This window comes from Lampris incognitus, chromosome 14 (genome assembly GCF_029633865.1).
Source record: "Lampris incognitus isolate fLamInc1 chromosome 14, fLamInc1.hap2, whole genome shotgun sequence".
Classification (NCBI taxonomy): domain Eukaryota; kingdom Metazoa; phylum Chordata; class Actinopteri; order Lampriformes; family Lampridae; genus Lampris; species Lampris incognitus.
In genome coordinates, this window is record NC_079224.1 from 26,312,379 (window position 1) to 26,335,560 (window position 23,182).

At 43.7% G+C, this 23,182-nt stretch overlaps 1 protein-coding gene across 2 annotated transcripts in view; it reads left to right on the forward strand.

The window, feature by feature from the left end:
- LOC130123352 (partitioning defective 3 homolog) overlaps positions 1 to 23,182 on the forward strand; it is a 315,854-nt gene that overhangs the window by 279,574 nt on the left and 13,098 nt on the right. For both annotated transcript variants that reach the window (XM_056292485.1, XM_056292486.1), the window contains one exon: positions 21,617 to 21,740. In XM_056292485.1, coding sequence (XP_056148460.1) covers positions 21,617 to 21,740 — 124 coding nt within the window. The remainder of the gene's footprint in view (positions 1 to 21,616; positions 21,741 to 23,182) is intronic.

Consider the following 23,182-nt stretch of genomic DNA (forward strand, 5'->3'; position numbering starts at 1 on the left):
ATCACCCTCCTCCTCCTCCTCACCGGTGTACAGACGGTAGCACTGCTCCTCACATCCCAGAGGGGTCCATTCATCTCCTCACTGGCCTAATGCCTCTCCTTTTTTTTTACTCTCTACGTTTGAAGCCTTAGTTGCTTTTCTTTATTAAGGCCGTTGTTTGAACCCTGCCCCACCCTTTCTTTTGCCATTTTGTCTCATCTCTTCCTCTCTGTCTTTCCTCACATTGAATAATTCCCTTCCACCCTGCTCTCCTCTTTCGAACCTGCCGGTGTCCCGTCAGCCTTACGTGTCCAGCCTCTCCTCCTCAAATGAGAGAATTTAAAATCAAAAAGCCCTCGTTTCTTGTTGAAATATTTTACCCTCTTCCCACCTTTGAACAAGCTTAACTTTTTTCTTTTTTTTTAGTAGATGCCCTTCAATTAAAAAAAGAAAAAGAAATGTGTCAGTTAATCTTGCACAGTGATAAACATTGAAAAGCTCTATGGACTTGTGAGTTAACTGTATCACTTTTAACACATTCAGATCTTGGCTTCGCGAAGGCCTTTGTCTTACAGACCTCCAAATAGATATTAGACATGGTCTCATAAAGATCTATTAGACCAACCAAGCCGCTTATTCTGCTCTCAGGGTCGCAGGATGCTGGAGCCTATCCCAGCAGTCATTGGGCAGCAGGTGGGGAGACACCCTGGACAGGCCGCCAGGCCACCACAGAGCCGACACACACACACACACATTCACACCTAGGGGCAATTTAGTATGGCCGATTCACCTGACCTACATGTCTTTGGACTGTGGGAGGAAACCGGAGCACCCGGAGAGACACGTAGAGAACACGCAAACTCCACACAGAGGACGACCCAGGGTGACCCCCAAGGTTGGACTACCCCGGGGCTTGAACCCAGGACCTTGTTGCTGTGAGGCGACCGCATTAACCACTGCACCACTGTGCCACCCCAAAGTGTTAGCTTTTACAAGCAAATTCTGTCTCTATCCAAAGGACAGAACTGTTAAGTGTTCATGACTTATGAGCATATTTTGAACACTGTAGGGAAATAAGTAGGCTACTTTAACTAAGCTGGTGATCAGCTAACAGCATTCCATTGCTGTACAGTTTATGAGGGGTTAGTATCACCAATGCCGTTTTCCTAGACATAGCAAAAAACCAATCTAAAAATCAATCAAAAAAAATCCATTAGACCATAGACCCTAATTTATCAGAACTGCTCTCCTTAAAATCTGCATGCGGGAAGATAATAACTAATTTAGTATGAACTGCATATCCATGTTCTGTAAGGGGGCTAACTGGCTTGGTGAGAGTGAAAACTATTATTGGAATAGTCATTCTTACACATTTTCAAACTGGCACCGTTTCTATTGAAGTAGATGTAGTGAAGCTGAAATATTCATCATTCACTAGAGACCCCCTTGAATCTCCTCAAGGGCCCCTGGAGGTTCTTGTGCCCAATGTTGGAAACCACTGATTTAAACGATTTACCAATTGTGTTTTTCTAATGTCACATTAGCAAAAAAAAGAAAATCTCCAAAGTTTGGATTTTGGAACGAAAGTCATCTGTTTGTTAAAACACTCTCCCTGTCTCTCCATACCTCACTCATAACATCCTTCTTTCACTTCCTTCACTTTCTACCCACCACTCCTCCTCCTAACTTCATCCTTCCTTGACACTTGGCTTATCCTCACCCCTTCTCATCCTTCCTTCCTGTACTGTACTGTCTGTCAGGAATCATCCAACCCTCTCCACCCTCCCCATACCCCTTTCTTCTCTCATCCCAGCTATCAAAAGGGGGAACCCCACCAAGGGATTCTGACAGGACTCCCTAGACAACAACACCCCCTCACCCCCTCCTGCCGGGGCCCCCAAGGGGCTTTGAACCATGTCTGCCGAAAACCGCCCGACATTCTCCCCAGTTTTCCACTGACGCTCTTTGAAGCGTTGCACATCTTGTGTGTCTGTCTGTCTGTCTGTGGCATCAGGTGGAAGGTTTATGAGTCCATACACACAAAGAGACAGACACAGGGCCATGGTCACCCCTCTGAGAGAAATCTCCATGTTGTCTGGCAAGAGGATTATGAGTCCACACTCAGACAAACACACGCAAGCACACACACGAGTGTGCACTTGAAAGCATACACACGCACACATACACACGCACATACAGGGCCTCAATACAGTCAGCCCTCCAACATGGGACAGCTGTAGCTGCTGCTACCTAGTTTGGCGATGCTTTGACAGGGGTCATGAAGCTACTGATGCCCTGCAAGCCGGCAGACAGTAGCAGGCGAGGAGCCTCAAGTCGACGCGCTCAAGGGATTTATCACCTGCTCTCAGGAAAATGTGCCTCAGACCTCTGGCCTTTCACTGTGCCACTTTTATAGGTTCCCTTCACCCAGATGTCTAGAAAAGACATCTTTTAGTCTCATCTTCTCTGATGTGGCTAAGTTTGCTTTGAAAGATCCTTTTGTCTTTGTTTCTCTGTAAAACGATTGGAGCAGATGGATTTGGTGGCACGGTGGCCCAGTGGTTAGCACTGTTGCCTCACAGCAAGAAGGTCCTGGGTTCGAACCCCAGGCTGTCCCAGGTCCTTTCTGTGTGGAGTTTGCATGTTTTCCCTGTGTCTGCATGGGTTTCCTCTGGGTGCTCCGGTTTCCTCCCACCATCAAAAAGACGTGTGTTAGGGTTAATACTCCTGTCTGTGCCCCTGAGCAAGGCAATGGAAAGAAGAACTGGAGTTGGTCCCCGGGCGCTGCAGCTGCCCACTGCTCCTATACAATAGGATGCAGAGAACAAATTCATTGTAAGAATACAATGACAGATAAAGTGGCTTTCATGGCTTGCATTTAGCACTCTATGTGAAATTTTCAACATGTAGAGGAGGTGAGTAGGGTTCAGTGGCTGTAACCAAAGGAAAGGGAAAGTCCAAAATACTATGTATTATATTCAATATGGAGCTGTTAAAATGACCATGAAATTAATTGAGTGATAATTCAGGAATATGGCTGACTCTGCTAAAGTTGTATCTTTCATCGAAATACATAACGCGTTTTACTCTCATCTGTTGTGTCAACATTTTTCAAATGTTGGATGTCTCATTTTGAGGCTATTTGACAAAGATTGTAAAGCACCGTTCTGCTCACACAGCAGTTGATTTCAACCGGAGTTGAACCAATATTTGGACGAAAAGTGTGATGTGACAGACCCCATTCTTTTTCAGCCCTATAGTTGAACTCAATCTAAACATATGTCTTCAATATGTCACAAGTACCAGCTAGCAAGATAACAGGCCTGGGAGTATTGAAAGGTGGCAAGACTAACCTTGCCTGGACCTCCTATGTGTGTGTGAGGAAATGAAGTGGTTGATTTAGGAATGAAAGCTAGACAAAGTTAAAGCGTATCACATGCACACAGAAAATTATGGCTTATATGAAATAAAAATGGTCTATGGGCATATACTATATATATATATCAACACAGATACAGGAAAAATGTTTTAATGCATAGCAGTTTTAATGCATTCCCGTATCTGTGTTGATATTCCGCTCCTCATTAGTTGAGCACTTACAACACCTAAAAACGGCCTATGGGCATATATATATATATATATATATATATATATATATATATATATATATATATATATATATACAGTGTATCCGGAAAGTATTCACACCCCTTCACTTTCCCCACATTTTGTTATGTTACAGCCTTATTCCAAAATGGATTAAATTCAATTTTTTTCTCATCAATCTACATACAATACCCCATAATGATAAAGTGAAAAAGGTTTTGTAGAAATTTTTGCAAATTTATTAAAAATTAAAAACTGAAATATTGCATGTACATAAGTATTGACACCCTTTACTCAGTACTTGGTTGAGGCACCCTTGGCAGCGATTACAGCCTCAAGTCTTCTTTGGTATGAAGCTACAAGCTTGGCACACCTATATTTGGGGTATTTCTCCCATTCTTCTCTGCAGATCCTCTCGAGCTCTGTAAGGTTAGATGGGGAGCGTCGCTGCCCAGCTATTTTCAGGTCTTTCCAGAGATGTTCAATGGGGTTCAAGTCTGGGCTCTGGCTGGGCCACTCAAGGACATTCACAGACTTGTCCCGAAGCCACTCCTTCGTTGTTTTGGCTGCGTGCTCAGGGTCATTGTCGTGTTGAAAAGTAAACCTTCGCCCCAGTCTGAGTTCCTGAGTGCTCTGGAGCAGGTTTTCATCAAGGATCTCTCTGTACTTTGCTCCATTCATCTTTCCCTCGATCCTGACTAGTCTCCCACTTCCTGCCGCTGAAAAACATCCCCACAGCATGATGCTGCCACCACCATGCTTCACTGTAGGGATGGTATTAGCAAGGTGATGAGAGGTGTCTGGTTTCCTCCAGGCGTGACGTTTGGCATTCAGGCCAAAGAGTTCAATCATGGTTTCATCAGACCAGAGAATTTTGTTTCTCATGGTCTGAAAGTCCTTTAGGTGCTTTCTGGCAAACTCCAAGTGGGCTGTCATGTGCCTTTTACTGAGCAGAGGCTTCCGTCTGGCCACTCTACCATAAAGCCCTGATTGGTGGAGTGCTGCAGAGATGGTTGTCCTTCTGGAAGGTTCTCCCATCTCCACAGAGGAATGCTGAAGCTCTATCAGAGTGACCATCGGGTTCTTGGTCACCTCCCTGACCAAGGCCCTTCTCCCTCGTTTGCTCAGTTTGGCTGGGCGGCCAGCGCTAGGAAGAGTTCTGGTGGATCCAAACTTCTTCCATTTACGAATGATGGAGACCACTGTGCTCTTTGGGACCTTCAAAGCTGTAGAATTTTTTTTGTACCCTTCCCCAGATCTGTGCCTCGATACAATCCTGTCTCGGGGGTCCACAGACAATTCCTTTGCTTTCATGGCTTGGTTTCTGCTCTGACATGCACTGTCAACAGTGGGACCTTATATAGACAGGTGTGTGCCTTTCCAAATCATGTCCAATCCATTGAATTTACTACAGGTGGACTCCAATCAAGATGTAGAGACATCTCAAGGATGATCAGTGGAAACAGGATGAACCTGAGCTCAATTTTGAGTGTCATAGCAAAAGATGTGAATACTTATGTACATGCAATATTTCAGTTTTTTATTTTTAATACATTTGCAAAAAAATTCTACAAAACCTTTTTCACTTTGTCATTATGGGGTATTGTATGAAGATTGATGAAAGAAAAAAAGGAATTTAATACATTTTGGAATAAGGCTGTAACATAACAAAATGTGGGGGAAAGTGAAGGGGTGTGAATACTTTCTGGATGCACTGTATACATATATATATATATATATATATATATATATATATATATATATATATACATACACACACACACACACACACACACACACACACGCACACACACATACTGTGTTTATATGATGCAATCAGTTTGGTAATGAAATATTTAATGTGACAGCTAATTGTTAATGTATTGTACTCCCACAAACAACCTCCTTTGGTCCAACCCTTTTATTTAGTCTCAACTAAACCGCCTTACACGCCAAAACCCACAGACCCACATTCCATCTGAGGGCAGTCTCACGGGTCAGCACAATAGAGAGAATGGGGGGCAACACTGATTTGAAAGACAGGAAGAGGTAGAGAGGGCTGGAAGAAGGCTGGGGGGGGAGATAAAGAGGTATTTCAGGCAGGCCTACCACTGAAACATTTGTCTCACGGAGAAGCAGGAAGTTGGGAAGCTATGTGTCCAGGGAAGAAGAAGCAGTGGTGTTGCCTGGTCATGTTCACGGCTGCACCTGGCACTGCAGGACCCACAAGGGACGGGACAGGGAGGAGGGTACCCGGGATTTCCTTTGAGGTTTATGTAGCTTCAGTCCTCTGGAGAGCTGTATGGGGAACAGATGCAAGGGCTTAACTACTGTCCAGCATCTGTTTCACTAGGATGAGTTAACTGATTGCTGGCATAAGATCAGACATGCTCTCGCAGAGGTTTACTCTAGGAAAAAAACTAAAGCAAATCAAAGTTCATCACTCAACAGTTTCAAAAAATAAAATGAAATGTTGGACAGAGGTGTCAGAATAGATGAAGTAATTTTAATATCAGCCGTTATGAATGTTGATGTCGCTACTGGTAATGTTCAGTAGCCCCATTTCGGATTATAACCACTTATTTTGGTGCCATTGGATGAAACTTGCAGTTTGGTGAACCACATTTAGCACCTCTTATAGTAAACCTGGGGAGATGTCTTTCAGGGTTTTGTAACTAAGAAGATTTGTTGCATCATTGCAGCAGAGAGAAAGACCTTGTTATTCATTTAAAATTGAATGAAAAGAATTAATAGAATGGATTGAAAGCATTTGTGCATTTAAGTGTAAACTGTTTTTAAGAGGGCTTTGAAACGAAATCTTATTTGGTTGGTTTTTACTTTTGCATCTTGGCTCGCAATTACATTTGTTTTGAGGTTTGGAACATGATTCATAGATGCTTCCAAGTACTCCTTGCTTAATATTTCATGAGCCTGGTGTGTTACAAATGTATGCATTGTAAAAGACCCACTTTTTAGTGCATACTTTTCTAAGCCACTGTTGTGCTTGTGCTGCATTGCATCCCCATGAGGAATTCCTTGGAAAAAACAAAGCTTTATTCTCTTTTCAGCCTATTCTCCAAAAAATTGTCTTTTAAATTTATGCAACATTCAAAACACATGCATATATGGTGAATTATTTCATGGCTAACACTGCATGCAATGATAATAAAGGGGACATGCAGAATGCAGAATATACAGTGGCCACCACTGTATATTGTACTAACGCAAAAGAGATGTAGGATGAACAAACTGAGAGAAATCTCTACACTGACTACCACTGTGGACGGCACCAATGTGGGATAAATGAGTAAAGGGGATATATCTGAATTGGTTACCACCGTCATGTCATAACTGGTCATGATGGCATGTTTTTTTTTTAGGGGGGGGGTTCCCCCCTTTTTCTCCCCCACTCTCCCAAGCCATCCCGGTCGTTGCTCCACCCCCTCTGCTGATCCGGGGAGGGCTGCAGACTACCACATACCTCCTCCGATACACGTGGAGTCACCAGCCGCTTCTTTTCACCTGACAGTGAGGAGTTTCGCCAGGGGGACGGAGCGTGTGGGAGGATCACGCATTTCCCCCTCCCCCCTGTACAGGTGCCCCGACCGACCAGAGAAGGCACTAGTGCAGCGACCAGGACACATACCCACATCTGGTTTCCCCCCCAGCAGACACGACCAGTTGTGTCTCTAGGGATGCCCGACCAAGCCGGAGGTAACACGGGGATTCGAACCGCCGATCCCCGTGTTAGCAGGCAACGGACTAGACCACCACACCACTCGGGTACCCAGTGGTGGTGTTTTCATGCAGTAACCTGCTAAAACAGTGTACTCAAGATATGTCTGTTAGAATGGTACACTGTCTGAATAAACATCAGAATAACAAAGATAAGTGGATGGACTAGATGAGAGAGAACAAATTTCTTTGCCCAACCTGAACGTTGTGTCACTACTTTTAAAGATAATATTATGGGCCTACTTCAATAAAACATATAATTGGAGGTGTTCCCTCTCCCACCCCGATAACTAAAGTGTATTCCGCCCGTCCCCTTTTGTCTCCCATCATCAATGCCATGCTTTTCCAGTCATTCACCCTAACATTACCTTAAACACACATGATATTTTCATCAGAATCTGTGTGTTGGTTTACAGCCATTCACAATCCTACATGGTTGTTGTAATATTGGAAACCAAAAGATTCAAGTTTTTATTGCTGTTGCACTCATTGCAACTCTGGTTTATGGACATTGGTTGAGTGGCCAAATGGTTTATAAGGAAGGCAAGAAGAATACTGTCTTAGTTTTAACAGCCTGTGCCTGTTTCAGATAAGCTATCTAGGAGATCCAGCTGTGTAGCAGAGGCTGACATACTGCCATTCATTGTAATACACCTCCAAATCCTTTGTGGCCACTGAAACTTTCATTCGCACGTCTTTGTTGGGAAACGTGGCTTTGCTTTGTGGTTTTAATCAGCTTCAGTCCCTCTGAAGCATCTAATGGGTATAAAAATTGTGTTACAGTGATGAGAGGGGAAATGCTAACGTTGACTCTTTGGTGATTGTAACTGCACAAACTAGGAGTTGAGTGAATTTTTATAATTTTTCACAGTTTATGACTAAATAAGCGCAGAAGAGAACGGGCTTGTGTTACAGTAGCAGGTTTACCAAGCTCCAGCTTCTGTCTAAATGATCACCATGACATCTAGGACCCCCATTTCCATAGCAATCACGCGTCATACATCGCTCTCTCTCTCTCGCTCTCTCTTTTCTCTTTTTCAAAAATTGCTTGCTGTCAAAAGAAGCCTCTAGTCTCATTTTGCTGTGTTCCAGTGCTGAAACAGAGGGAAGGGGCCCCCTGCCTCCTGATGATAATAGATCCTAATTTGACGTAGATTATGATTTATCAGATGCTGCCGAGGCCTCCGTCAGCCAGCATTATACAGCTCTCTGAAAATGGGAACTATTACATCTCAGAAGGCCATCCGTCACCCCTGGTCCACTTGACAGAAAGAGAAAGAGAGCTGTATGCTCCGGAGGATGATGACTACCCCAGAATTTGGACAGCTCCAATTCGATTTTCTGCATCCCCCCCCCCCCCGCTCCTCTCTCTGCAGACCAGTCTGAAATTATCAGCATTGGAGATATGCTATCAGTTAAGCCCATACGTTTTCCATTGAAAAATAACTGAAATCCTAAATTAGCCTCCCTCTAGTTATTTCCTTTTTAATAGTTGTTTCAGCAAGAGTCTTTGTCTTTCTACCTCGATCTCTCACTTCTCTCTCTCCCTTTTTTCTCTTATTCTGGCTTTACAAGATAAACCTGTCCTTGTTATCATACTAGTGAAGTTAAGGATATGAATCATCTTTAAATTCTGGGGGAAAAAACTGCATATGTTATTCAGACTGTTCATTTAACAGTGTACAGATCATACCGTTACTAGTTCTAATTTCTTCTTTAAGGTTTAATAATATTGATTCTCTACGCTTTTGGTTTTACTCACATGACTCATTTTGGCTTAAATTGAGTGGAATATGTGAATTTTGTGATTTTGCTTAGGGGCAATTAGTTTTGTTTGGAGACTATCACAAAATAACACTTTCAACCAGCACTACCAATAGGCTAGATAGATAGATAGATAGATAGATAGATAGATAGATAGATAGATAGATAGATAGATAGATAGATAGATAGATAGATAGATAGGTAGGTAGGTGGTTGGGTAGGTAGGTAGGTAGGTAGGTGGGTGGTTGAGTTGGTGGGTGTTTGGGTAGGTGGGTGTAGGTAGGTGGGTGGGTATTTTTTCTCCCTGTTAAAGGGTTTTTGTTTTAGGGAGTTGTTCCTTATCGAATGCGAGGGTCTAAAGACAGGATGTTGTGTTGCTGTAAAGCCCCTTGAGGCAAATTTGTAATTTGTGATATTGGGCTATACAAATAATATTGACTTGACTTGACTTGGGTAGGTGGGTAGGTGGATAAAAACTAGCAACACATCAAAAACATGGCAGTGAATCATACACAGTATAACTAAGACACATTTGACACAACAGAAACATTGTGCTGTACTCGAAACAGGAATCACAATGGGAAGGGAGTGTTGTTTAAGGCTTGTATGGCGGACAGGACAAAGCTCCTGCTGAAACGAACCCTCCTGCATATGGCAGTCCTGTATCTGTGGCCGAGGGGGAGAAAGGCAACTGGTTTTCCGGGTCAGATACAACTGTGTGCTTTATGTGTTGAGGCTGTGGCAATGAGGTCATATAGCTTGTGTGTGGGGAGACAAATTATTTGTGTGTGTGTGTGTGTGTGCGTGTGCGTGTGCGTGTGTGTGTGTGACATTTACAAATCTGTTTTATGGTGATTGTGAGCATATTGAAAAAACAGATGGGGGCCATATATGTAAAAGGACTGGCAGAATAATGCTGTGATACAGGAGGAGGAAGAGGTGGGTGGAACAAACAGGGTTTTGTTTTGTTTTTTGTTTTTTTTGGTTATTGTCCAGAGTAATGCCAAGGTACAAAACGGCCTCAACTATCGCTACACTCTCTCTCTCTTTCTCTCTCTCTCTCTCTCTCTCTCTCTCTCTGTAGATAATCACAGTCATCACTAAATCAAAGTCTATTTAACCACAGCCTGGGGTGAAAACCTTTTTATCTGTTTGGTTGTTGTTTTTGTTTTGCATCCCTGACAGTTCGTCCTGTGCTGTAATTGTGTATTCAGCAGAACAATTGGAAAAATTCTGCCACAACTAGCGAACAAGTCACAAAAAGGGAGATCTATTTCTGCTGTGACACAATCCATTTGTCGTGGTTGTTGCAGTCCTTCTCAAGGTTGGTACTCCTATACCGTCTCACCTTGTGGTGCTCCTGAAGTCACCACGTGGTTTGTGCTTGTGACAGTATTTGAGAAGAGGCTGATTTCCTGTCATGTTGTAAGGATCTGAGTATGGAAGGTCAGGTCGGAACACACCCGGGGTTGCCCATCTGGTGGCTAACCTGAAGATAGCCTAACCTTGCCAGCTATGTTGGCTCTAGTCAGCATTTTTTTAACCGCCAGCACCTTTCTATCATACAAGCTCATTGGAAACTGCAGCGATACAAACATTTTTTTAAAAAGTGCTCTTTGTAGCTGCTTCTTCATCTGAAGGGAAAGCTCTCTAAAGCTGAACATGTTTTGATGAGAGCAAAAATTAAATCTTATATTCATTTGTGAGCCGACCAATCACAGTGCAACCAAAGTATTATAACCAGACAGAATGAATACAGAGAAAGTACCTTTGGGAAAGTCTGCATCAGTTGTTGATTGGTTTGAAGAAACTGATCATAGAGTCTTACAGCCATGACTGTTGGGTCTGCATTGGCTGTTTGTGTTGGGAGTTTCTAATATGCTTTTTGAGTTTTCTCCAAGAAGTTTTTGTTCATAGTGGCTCACAACAGCTAGTTATTGTGGACATCACAGATTCTTTTTTTTTTCCCTCCCTCCCCCCTTTTCTCCCCAATTGTACTTGGCCCCAATTGTACCCCACTCTTCCGAGCCGTTTCGGTCGCTTCACCACCCCCTCTGCCGATCCGGGGAGGGCTGCAGACTACCACATGCCTCCTCCGATACATGTGGAGTCGCCAGGCACTTCTTTTCACCTGACAGTGAGGAGTTTAGCCAGGGGGACATAGCACTTAGGAGGATCACGCTATTCCCCAAGTTCCCCCTCCCCTCCCGAACAGGTGCCCCAGCCGATCACAGAAGGTGCTAGTGCAGCAACCAGGACACATACCCATATCCGGCTTCCCACCCACAGACACAGCCAATTGTGTCTGTAGGGACGCCCGACCAAGCTGGAGGTAACATGGGGATTCGAACCGGCGGTCCCCGTGTTGGTAGGCAATGTAATAGACTGCCACGTCACCCAGACGCTGGACATCACCGATTCTATATCACAACAGAATGTCGTTTCGCTTGCAATTTTTTTGCAAAAAGTGGATGTTGTTAGTTCAGTAGTTCAACTGCTGCTTGAGGTACAACTGCGGTAAATTAGACTTCACGATGCTTTTTCTTTGTGTGTGTTAAAATAAAAGATGACAGCACTGACCCAAACTAACATTTCCAAGCTTTCTCTCGGACAGTGGCTAAACTAGAGAGCCAAAGGCCTAGTGTCAAGTTCAGATTTAAGCTGACCGTATTTAGTCACCATTAATAAAATGGTCTTATCGCTGTTAAGAGCTCATAAAAATGCATGAAAATAGTCAGACTCTTTAATACCTCCATTAACCCCACACTGTTGAAACTTAAAAACGCAATATGCTTGTTTAAAATTCTGTCCTCTCCTCTTCTGCTCACACGCTCGTCCTCAAACTCCTCCAGCAATTTGCCAGACGTGGAGGAAAGCACACAGCTTCCTAGGACGCAAGCGAATCGAAGCTAGTTTACGCTCCGCCACGGAGATGCTAAAGCACCACTACAAGTTAATGGTCCAGAAGAGCCCTATTTTATGTTGACACCGCTGGAGTGATTAGTAGTAAACAATGAGGAAAATGGTGAAACTCCAATCTAAAGAGACCGTCAAACTGTGCCCTGTTGCCTAGTTACATTTCCCACAGGTGATGATGGGATTTGCTGAGTCACGCTGATCAGCTGTGAATCACTACGACTGGCGGCAGGCAGGCATTAGTTATGATTGGTCAGATCATAATGGCATTCTGAAGCTAATTAAAGTGGGCGACTTAATCTGTCAGTGATCAATCAGCTCACTGACTTAGTGAATGATATGGGCGTGATTGATGCTGTCTGCCATTAAGCCTCTACAGAAAGTCAGCGCTGTGTGTGTGCGTGTGTGTGCGCGCGCGCGTGTGTACGCGCATGCGTGCGTGATGCACGTGAAACCACATGTAGTAAACAGAAAGGTGAGCTAGAATAATGGTTTCAGGGTGAGTGTGTGCACTTTTGTGTTTGTGTGTGTGTGTACCGCCCAGCTCTAACATACACCTGCATATGAATGCTTGCATAGCTTGGCTTCTGCTGAAATGCCTCCTTGTTCTCTATCACCTAGTAGCTGCATACCTCTGTTGCTACTGCCCACATGGTTGAGACCCAAGCCAATAACAGTGGTAGCAGGAGGTGACACAGCCAGTTTGTTGAAGTGCCATGATTGTCAGACTAAGAGTTTTGAGGTGTTAACATGAATGCAGTCTTGTTAAAAAAAAAAATGCCATGTCAGAGGATGAGCGGAACCAATTTAGCCTAAAATGAAAGAAAGCTGAAGTTTTATTTTTGACGGTAGGCAATGATGTGAATCTCACCAAAACTAGGGACAAAAATGGCACTAACAGCAAAAAGCACAAAAACAAAAACAGTAGAAATGGATGTTACCTATGGTTTTGTGGTTAACAACAATGCCAATGTGTGATACACAAATTACAGTGGATCAAACACACGTGATAAATACAGCTTTGTTGAAACGTGTCATGGACCTTTAGGAATAACTGCCCTCTCTTAGTAACCTGTGCACTTGTAAGACGGCTTCAGCTTTCTTTTTGTGAAACAGTTGATCATCATCTGATTCTTGTTTTTTGGATTGTCTTTACTCCTTTTCCTCCACAATTTTATCCAGTCAATTACCCCACTCTTCCGAGCCATCCTGGTCACTATTCCACCCCCTCTGCCCATCTGGGGAGGGCTGCAGACTACCACATGTCTCCCCCAGTGCATGTGGAGTCGCCAGCCGCTTCTTTTCACCTGACAGTGAGAAGTTTCACCAGGGGGACGTAGCGCATTGGAGGATCACGCTTTTCCCCCCAGTTCCCCCTCCTCCCTGAACAGGCACCCCGACCGACCGACCGGAGGAGGCGCTAGTGCAGCGACCAGGACACCTCTCCACATCCGGCTTCCCACCCGCAGACACGGCCAATTGTGTCTGTAGGGACGCCTGACCAAGCTGGAGGTAACACGGTAATTCGAACTGGCGATCCCGTGTTGGTAGGCAACAGAATAGACCGCTACGCCACCCGGATGCCCCCATCATTTGAGTCTATAGTATTCACCACTGAAGCTGTCTGTCAGATTGGATTCCATAAAATCGCCATTCAGTTTAATCCCCAGACAAAGTTTAATCCCGGAATATATCATAACGGAATGCGTCAAAAGCATCTGTGGCTTTGGAAAGTGGATTGAAGGCTTTGCATGCAGTACTTTGATAATCTGCATCAAAAAGTCAAATATTACTACAACACATCCATACAGAGCATGAGCAGCACAGTGGATGACATTTAAGTGGCCCGCATAGCACGGTATGGCAGTGAATGCCCCCCCCCCCATTAATAACTGGGGTGGTATTGCAGATATCACAAATACATTCCAATTTATTGGCTTGAAACCAAGGAGGCCAGCGTCAATAGATTGATGTGTGAAAGCATGAAATTGGCCCCAGAATTATAAGGAGGCATATTGCTGTGCGCCCGTAGGTATTACTGCCTCCAGTGGCTCCACAGCTTGAAATCGAAGCCCACATACCCATCTCTGCTTCAGCATGCATGTGTATGTGCATGCACTTGTGCATGTTCATGTGTGCGCGCGCCTGTGTGCAAGTGTGCATTAATATCAGTCAAATATTACATTACCATCTCTGGCATTTTTTGGACTCGCAGCGCCCCTGGAAAAATAGATGCCATATAAAACTGAAAGCCAATTAAATTCAATCCGTTCCGTCAATGGATTCCAATGTTTACTGTCTGGTTTGTGCATGTGTTGACACCCCGTGGGATAGCTGAGGCTTAAAATGAATGCTACTGTAACACACAGGCACTGGATCAGTCTAGGAGCACAAAACAATGGTCTGATCTGGCATTAAAAAACTGACCTGCCTTTACAGTAAGAGATGAAATGATAAAATAATCTAAATAACTAGTTTTACAGATATAATTTTATGATTTTTTTTTTTTTACAAATAGTTGTGAAACAAGGCAGTATGTCACTTGGTACACTATGTTGTTGAAGCAGCAGAAACAACATATTGTAACTGATTCGTCACACATTGCCATGGTTAATGTTGATTTATTTTATGTTTTCAAAGTTCACCTATCCTACTCTTCTCGCAGCTGGGGCTGTTGCTAGTGCTGTCCAATGGCCTCCCTCTTACAGGCATATTTTACCAGCACCGTTTTTTTTCTATAGAAACACACACACCAAACACATACACACAAAGATACTAAACTTGGCACAGTACACTGGCACTGAGCCAGAGGTATGCCCTCTGAGATGAGATGGGTTTGAACGAGCCAGGTTGTGGACATGCAGATGGCGTCCGATTTGGCCAGGGTTATGCAGTACGTCAGCTCAGTTTTTTAGCCTCTAGCTTGCTTGTCAAAACAAATGTTTGCCTAAAATGGAATATATTGCTTGACTGTTAATCTGACTCTGCATGCATACTGAATTTTTGGGCAGTTTGTCAACATTAATTCTCAACTTAAATCTTTGTCTTATAAGACATGATGAGGCAAATGCCAGGGTTTTAATTACGAGTTACTAACTGCAGTGATAACGTATTGATTGATGTCTAATGACCTTGTTTCTAGAGATAAATTTGGCTTTATCAGTGTCTTGGGGTTAATCCGTTGTAATCCCAAAGTAAAAGGAAGACAGACTAATGAGGGAAGAAATGGCCTCAGTTAGATGCATCAAACAGAAGCCCCCTTTCAGACATCCTCTAATCTCTCCCCAGGATCATCAGACACCTCTCAGCCCGTGACCACTCGAGCATTTGAGTTAATCCATTTTTATTATAAACCCATACTTAGAAGAGGTTTGCAGAATATGTATGCTCTTTTCTGTGTAGATGTGGGACAGCAACACCCCGTCCCGCATCTACACGGCTGCACGCATTGACAGCTACACCATGAGTTAATCAGTTCAACTACTCCTACTGTCAGCTACCAAGCAGCTCCACTACAGTGATTGAGCCTTAACTGCCTTGCTCAAGGAATGCTAAACAGGAGTTGCTGAGGCAGGGCAGAGTGTGCGTCATTCGCTTTGCACAATCAGAATTTCCAAGCTGATCCAAAATTTATCCATGCCTAGCCACTGTCTTTAATCTTTTGTTTATTAGCCACAAGCAATTACTAATGCCATGTATCCCTGGGAGACTGTAGAGCAGTGATGGTTTATCTAATCTTTGCTTCTTCTTGGCAGCAGATTGAGACTCTCCCATACAACAGGCATTAGATGCCAGCTACAGTGAGGAAGGGCATTAGTCCCTGCTGCCCCCCTCCTCCCAGCTGTCCGCATGCCTTCCGATCAATAGGGCTGGATTATCAGCTTCAGCATCACAGTTCATTTTTCACAGCAGAGAAAGGCTCCACCAGCTGCTCTCTCTTTGTCAGAGGATGTAAAGCCTAGTTCACTCATTTGATAAGATTACGAGAACTAGCCACCAAAGCTGCTGTGTTTTGGGGGGATGTGTATGGAGGATGCACAGCAGTTTTTGTCATGCGCATCCATACATCGGTTAATATTTATTTAACAGACTGGAACTATGATCAGTACAACAGTCAGATCCGAGATTGGGGCTCCCGGACTATCTTATCCTGATTTAATTAAATGTTTAATTAAAACAGTTGCTTTTAATTAAAGTCTATTGTTATAAATTGAGGATTATTGGTTTAATACCGGGGATGGCATATCACAGAATACAATCCTTGCATTATTAGCCTAGAGAGCAAGGTTTCATTATGAATAAGGAACTGTTCATTTGCATTAGGGCGAAAGATATCCTTTAATCCAAACTGATGAAATGAACTGATAGCAATGGTGAAACACTGAAAAGTCTTGACCGTCACTATTTACAGTCTTTTGTGTGGCCCCTGTTTTACTTGCGAAGATGTTCTCATGTCTGTGAAGGGTGCACCAACAAGTCCGCTCTTTTCTCTCCCAAGGTCACCTCACACATAACCACTCGCCACAAGGGCCCTCCTTACAAAACACAGAAACAAGAAACGCCACAATCTCTTCAATGTCTGGGCTTCAGTGCACAAGTCTCAATACTCAAAGACCCTTTGTGGGCTAACTGGTGGCTAGTGTGGCTGAAACCAGCTGTCTTTTACTGCCTTGGATGGTGTAGACACCCAGGGCTTTATGTTCCTAAACTCACCCCCTCTCGAGGGCATATTCAACTACAAAAAAAAGTCACCAAGTCCCCTGAGTGAAGTGTGTGGGTGTTCTGTTTAGGTCTATGTACAGTTGCTGGTAGGTCTGAAGGATGCTCCTCAAGCCATGGGAAGAGCAGTCTGTGAATGGGGCCATTCACTTTCTAATCCATAGGATTAGGATTCTGTACAGCTGCTTCTGTCAATTACTGTACATGGCCCTGTGGAGTCCATCCCTGTATCTGTAGACATGCTTTGAAATGAACCCATGGAAGCAATGTTGTCATAGGGTCTTATGAAGTGACAGCCCCAATTTGATTTAAAAGAAAAAAACTATTAGCTCAGAGTTGGGTATGAAGTTGGACCAATTCCACTCTGTAGCAAAGATGAGGATACTGCTTTTTTCTTTTTGTTTGAGCAAATTCTTCGACCACCATGTTCACTTAGCTTCTTTTTTGTGATTTCTATCTTTCAACTTGCAGTAATCGCACAAATTCACACTGTGCTGTGCAGTGCTGGTGTTGCAGTCTATGTATGATACGGTATTGTGTCTGTTGTGAGTGTCCTCCTAAGGACAAGTAATGCTGAGACCACTGGTGGAAGTGAGTGATGACGGGCCGTGGTGCAAGAATTGATCACGGAGGGTGTCCGGGTAGCATAGTGGTCTGTTCCGTTGCCTACCAACACGGGAATCGCCAGTTCGAATCCCACCGTTACCTCCAACTTGGTCAGGCGTCCCTACAGACACAATTGGCTGTGTCTGCGGGTGGGAAGCCGGATGTGGGTATGTGTCCTGGTCACTGCACTGGCGCCTCCTCTGGTCGGTCGGGGCACCTGTTCAGGGGGGAGGGAAAAGAAAAGAAGCAGCTAGCGACGCCACATATATTGGAGGAGACATGTGGTAGTCTGCAGCACTCCCCGGATCAGCAGAGGAGATGGAGCAGCAACTGGGACGGCTCTCGGAAAAGTAGGGTAATTGGCCGGATACAACTGGGGGGGACAAAGGGGGAAAATACACAAAAGAAAAAAAGAATTGGCCCGGGCCTGTCATTAATATCAGATTGATCCAAAATTAATGCAAATCAAATTACTTATATGACTTACTGGCTGAACGTTTGACCTGATCCCAGGACCAACAGTAGTGTAAAGCGACAGAGCTGGCAGCAGCTTCTCCTGAATGACAAACCCTCTGTCGACTAAAAAAACAAATCCACTTTTGGAAGCTTATCTCTCTCATGCACATGCTTTTGTTTTCTTTTCTGTGTACCACTTTTGTGTTTATATCCAGAGAACATCTTTCTCCTCCTCACTTACAGAAGTCACAGTATTGTTTTCACTTGCTAGCTAACTTTTGCAGCTAAGGTAGCTGGACAGAATAAACATTCATGGATGTAGGAATCAGGAGACAATTGGTGAGCAATAAAATAACACTACTTGGTTATGCCACTTTCCCAGGAGTGTCAGGTGTCACAATGAAAAGAAATAATATTTTCCACAGAAATGTAAAAGTAATAATGAATTTATTCTATTCTCAGTCGATGGGTTATGCCGTAGGCTATGTGGTGACTGCTGGTGAGAAGAAATTGTCAGAGAAACCATGACATATAAATGCTGTGTGCAGCATATAGCTCCCAGTCTACTCCTACATTAAGCCATAATATGAATAGCTTTATATCATGCCTTACCAAGTAGGTGCATGAAGCCTGTGCTCAAAGCTTAACTTGCAATTTTCCCAGGGCCCCCTACAAGCTGCAGGCCCAGGAGCTATAGCACCCGCTGCACCCCCGGAAATTCCACTCCTGGCTGAGACAGACACCTTTTCAGGTGGCAGACCCAATCATAACAGCAAGGCCCGCCATCTCAGAGTAAATGGTTTAGCTGACAGCACACTCAGCAAGCCATAGTCCTGTTATTAAGCTCTAGAGAGACTTGTCTCACAAAGCCACACAGTGACCTTTCAGCCCCACACACTAGTGTACCAGCCCCTCATACTGAATGAGTGTGTCCAGAGGATGAAACTCAATTAAGTCTTATGTCTTGGCTCTCTATTCCTCCCTGATCACTGGGGTTTTGCACTGTGTCTGTATATAGTAAGTGTTAGTATGTCATTGATTGACTTACCAATACCCCTTTCTCACTGGCCAAAAAACCCGCTAACATCCGCCTTTGGTGGTCAATGTTATACCCTTTTCCCACCGGCCAAAAAACCCGCTAATGTCCGCCTTTGGTCAATGTAAAAAGGCAGATGCTAGCGGGTTTTTTGGCCAGTGGGAAAACAGTATAACATTGACCAAAGATGGATATTAGCGGGTTTTTTGGCCAGTGTGAAAGGGGTTCAGGTTTTGTCAGACAAGACAGGATTGGAGATCTTTGGTCCCTTTATATGAGTTGCTCCTTTCTGCTGTCTCTCAGGCAGGACTCTTGTTTATAGCCAAAGTCCATAGGTTCCTTCAGTAATATTACATTGTGCCTTTGAAGTGCAGAGTTGCGTGTCTATCTTGGCAGAGTGTGAACATCCTCATTTGTCAAAGACTGACCTTTAAAGACTCCCAGATCACTATATTTCTTTATACCATGGGCTTCTTTTGACTGTTTTGAATGAAACTTCAGAATCCGTCCGTCTGGTTGAAACATCTGTTTACAGGTGAGCTGCTATCGGATATAAGGGCCTTCTGGTGGAACCAAGGAGTTGAGGCCCTGACCTTTAACCACATCTGTCTGCAAGGTCAACCTTGTTCAAAAGAGTCGAAGTGTCTGTGTTACATATCAGGAGGATTAGTAGTACCACATTTGACAGCTTCCTGGCCCCTAACAAGGCAGGCTGGTTCTGTTTTTTGTTTTTCTTTGTTTCTGTCTGGAGTTAATGGCTTGCAAAGATGACCAGACTGTTGTGTGTCAGGTTACGATGTTACAGCCTCGCTATCTGGTTGTTGTGTTGTATGAAATTAGTTTAAGTAATTATTACAGCAATCTTCTGCTAAGATGAAGTCAGACATTGGCCTTGTAAAATTGTCAGGATCTGTTTGTCTGAAAAATATATAAAAATAACAAACAATCAATGTTTGTTATTTCTATATGAAGATAATGGCAAGTGATGTGATGTGTGACCCCCCCCCCCCCAAGGATTTCTAACATGCATTACTTGTTCGTTGCACGAGAAGCAGAGTTCACTGTTGTCTACTGCACTTCCCTTTTCCATTTTTCTTCCATTTCGTCTTGATCACGAATAAATCGTGATTCATCATTTTTATTCTGACCTTTAAGTTCTCTCATTTAGGTAGACAAATATTGACGAAATTGACACAACTCTTTTTGGATTCGTTGTATCATTAAAACTCCAAAAATAACTCAATTCCCAGGAATTTTTTGGAAGAGGTACAAAAGTCAACCTCGAGCCATCTTCGATCTGCCAGTCCTCAGTCACCTTACCTGACATCATTATTATTCACACTCGCTTCATGAGGTAGTAGATGTGATGTCAGGGATTATTACTTTACACTGTAGGGGGCTATATCACCTCAACACTGTCCTCTCTGTCACCTATATGCATGTCTTATCACGGTTTCCCTTTTTGAATAAGTAGCAAAAACTTTCCTATGACACTCCATATGCTGAACTCTCGTTGTCCCTGAGGGGAGAGGGTTAAAACTCTGTTGGAGGGCATCCAGGTAGCATGGCTGTCTATCCCGTTGCCTACCAACACAGGGATCGCCCGTTCGAATCCCCATGTTACCTCTGGCTTGGTCGGGCATCCCTACAGACACAATTGACCATGTCTGCGGGTGGGAAGCCAGATGTGGGTATGTATCCTGGTCGCTGTCTTGGCGCCTCCTCTCGTCAGTTGGGGTGGCTGTTCGGGGGGGAGGGGGAGCTGGGGGGAATAGCGTGATCTGCCTAAGTCCCCCTGGCAAAACTCCTTCTGTCAGGTGAAAAGAAGCGGCTGGCGACTCCACATGTATCAGAGGAGGCATGCGGTAGTCTGCAGCCCTCCCCGGATCAGCAGAGGGGGTGGAGCAGTGACCGGGAAAGCTCGGAAGGGTGGGGTAATTGGCCAAGTACAATTGGGGAGAAATGGGGGAGGGGTAAAAAAAAAACCTCTGTTGGAGATGAATGTATGTCAACAACTTGTGGCTGTTGGCATTAGGGGATGGGAGTTGAAGTACGCCTTGATCACTGGGGAAACTTGTAATTTGAAATTGCGAGTCATGTACGAGAAAGGCATAGCAGCTTATCTTGGTGACACGGATCAAGAGAAATATTGACTTAAAAGTACATACTGACAAGTATGGTACTTAGACAGTAAGACCATAAAGTGCAGAGAGATGAAACATGACGACTTGACAAAACATGATGAGCAGTTAATCACACCTATTATTATATGTATACATTAAACACTGTGGTATCCAAAATGGTTGCATCTCAACCAGAGGGAAGTTTGGAAAGTGACAGCCAGCACATAGTATATGTCCTGTGAACCATGAGGAAGTTACACTAAAGGGACTGTTGTTCTGTACAAGGCCTGCAGGACTGTTACAGACAATAGCTTTGTAGTAGGTGAATGGAGGGGGGGATACTATGTACCATTCAGTGTTAGTCTTTGCTCATTGTTATGAATAATACAACAGAGGCACATTAGTTTGATTCATTTTTCTGTTGGCTCCACTGTGTAACAGCTCATGCCTTTGCCCTTGCATAATGTTTTATATGGGTTGCACATATCTGGGTTGCTTCAAAGCGTCAGTGGTGCATTTCATCAATTCATGGGCAGTGTATATTGGACTTGAAAGAACTTCATCCCTAGGCCATTTCCGCCTGCGCTGATGGAACCAGGTCACTTGTTCACAATGGACTTTTCACACTCATCCATCTTTCTCCCTCTCTCTCCCTCTCTCCCCCCTTCCTCCCCAGTAACCGACTAGCCCCTAGCAACCATGACCGGATACAGAGACTGAGGCACGAGTTTCAACAGGCCCAGAATGTTCCAGAGGACCCTGATGACCGCAGGAGGACCTACAGCTTTGAGCAGCCCTGGGTGAGTGTCTGAGACCCAGGCCCCACTTCAGAGCCTTGAACTCAACTCCCCTGCTAGCCGGAGGAAAAAGGCTAATGTTAAGGTCCCAGCTAAAATCTTGGCTGGACTAAAATTTCAACATAACTCAGCTGCCAGACAAGAATCAGTGCTAACAGATGTGTTAGCAAGCTGGTCAGCAATCTGGATTGCGGAGTTGACTGTCACTAACTTCCAACACTAGCCTGAGGAGAATGCTAACGCTTTAGTGTTAGCACACTACCCTTGACTAGCAGGACTGTGGCCCTAACCATCACTAACCCTACTACCATCAGTCACAAACTGATTTATATTTACCTGTGCAACCTCCATGATTTACCATTAACTCCCATTGGCCTCTCAGGCCAGCTATGCTAAAGCTAATCCTTTCACTTCAAACGTCCAATCACCTGCATGCAAGAGTGTGCACACCTCCTGACACAACCATCTCTAACCCCACCCACCTGTCGCTGCCCATCATACTCATCCATCACCCATGTCTGTCCATCAGTCACCCACTTAGACCTGCCTACAATTTAGTGGACCAATGGACTTTTGGTCCACTCGTTTTCAGGACTGGTCTGTTTCTGCATTTGGGGTCTATTCTAAGGCCTCCAGAACTTGGTATTACTTGTGCCTTTATAGAGTATTGAAGTTTAGATTGTGTGTATTTTAATAGAGGTTTCTTTTTTACTGAATGCTTCATTGGCTAGAAGGAGGCTTAATTAGTGTATTCTGAAGTAACTAGGGGAAGTAATTAGTGAACAAATTGTAAATACCTTCAAAGTTTGAAATGATGAAATCGGTAGACATCTTTGAAGTTTTTCATTTAGTATTTATACTTCCATTCACTCCATCTCAAGTGTACTTGGTTTCACAGTTTTTATAATGGCATGTGATGATACATATGGACAGCCATATGCAGCACATTTTACTAAGTCTTTTGAGATAACATTTTACTACATTTTTTTGTCTGTGTCTATTTATGTGTTAATTCCATTGTTCTACCCACCCCTGATAAGGTTGTGCTATTCTTATCACATCTGTGTTTTTAATTTGGGCTAAACACTAATTTGAGTTACGTTTTAACACAACACATTTTAGTATCAACATATAATGTGCTAACATGTGTAGCTTTTAAAATCATGTTGAAAAGTCAAGTTTGTGTCAGTCAAAATCGGAGATCTGTTGAAAATGATACAACCTTTTTAACTGAACATATGTCCTTTTTGATATATTAGTTTATACAATGTTACACGCATCCATGTGTTGTCTTTGTGCATTGCTGTATCCTCCCATCTGAACTTTTTTACCACTGGTGTTTACACTACACTGTCCAAATGTAGCTCCTTTTTTTATGCCCCAATCTTTACATTGTGCAACAGGAAAATTCAGTCCTATGATTTTCCATTTTTAATGAAATATCT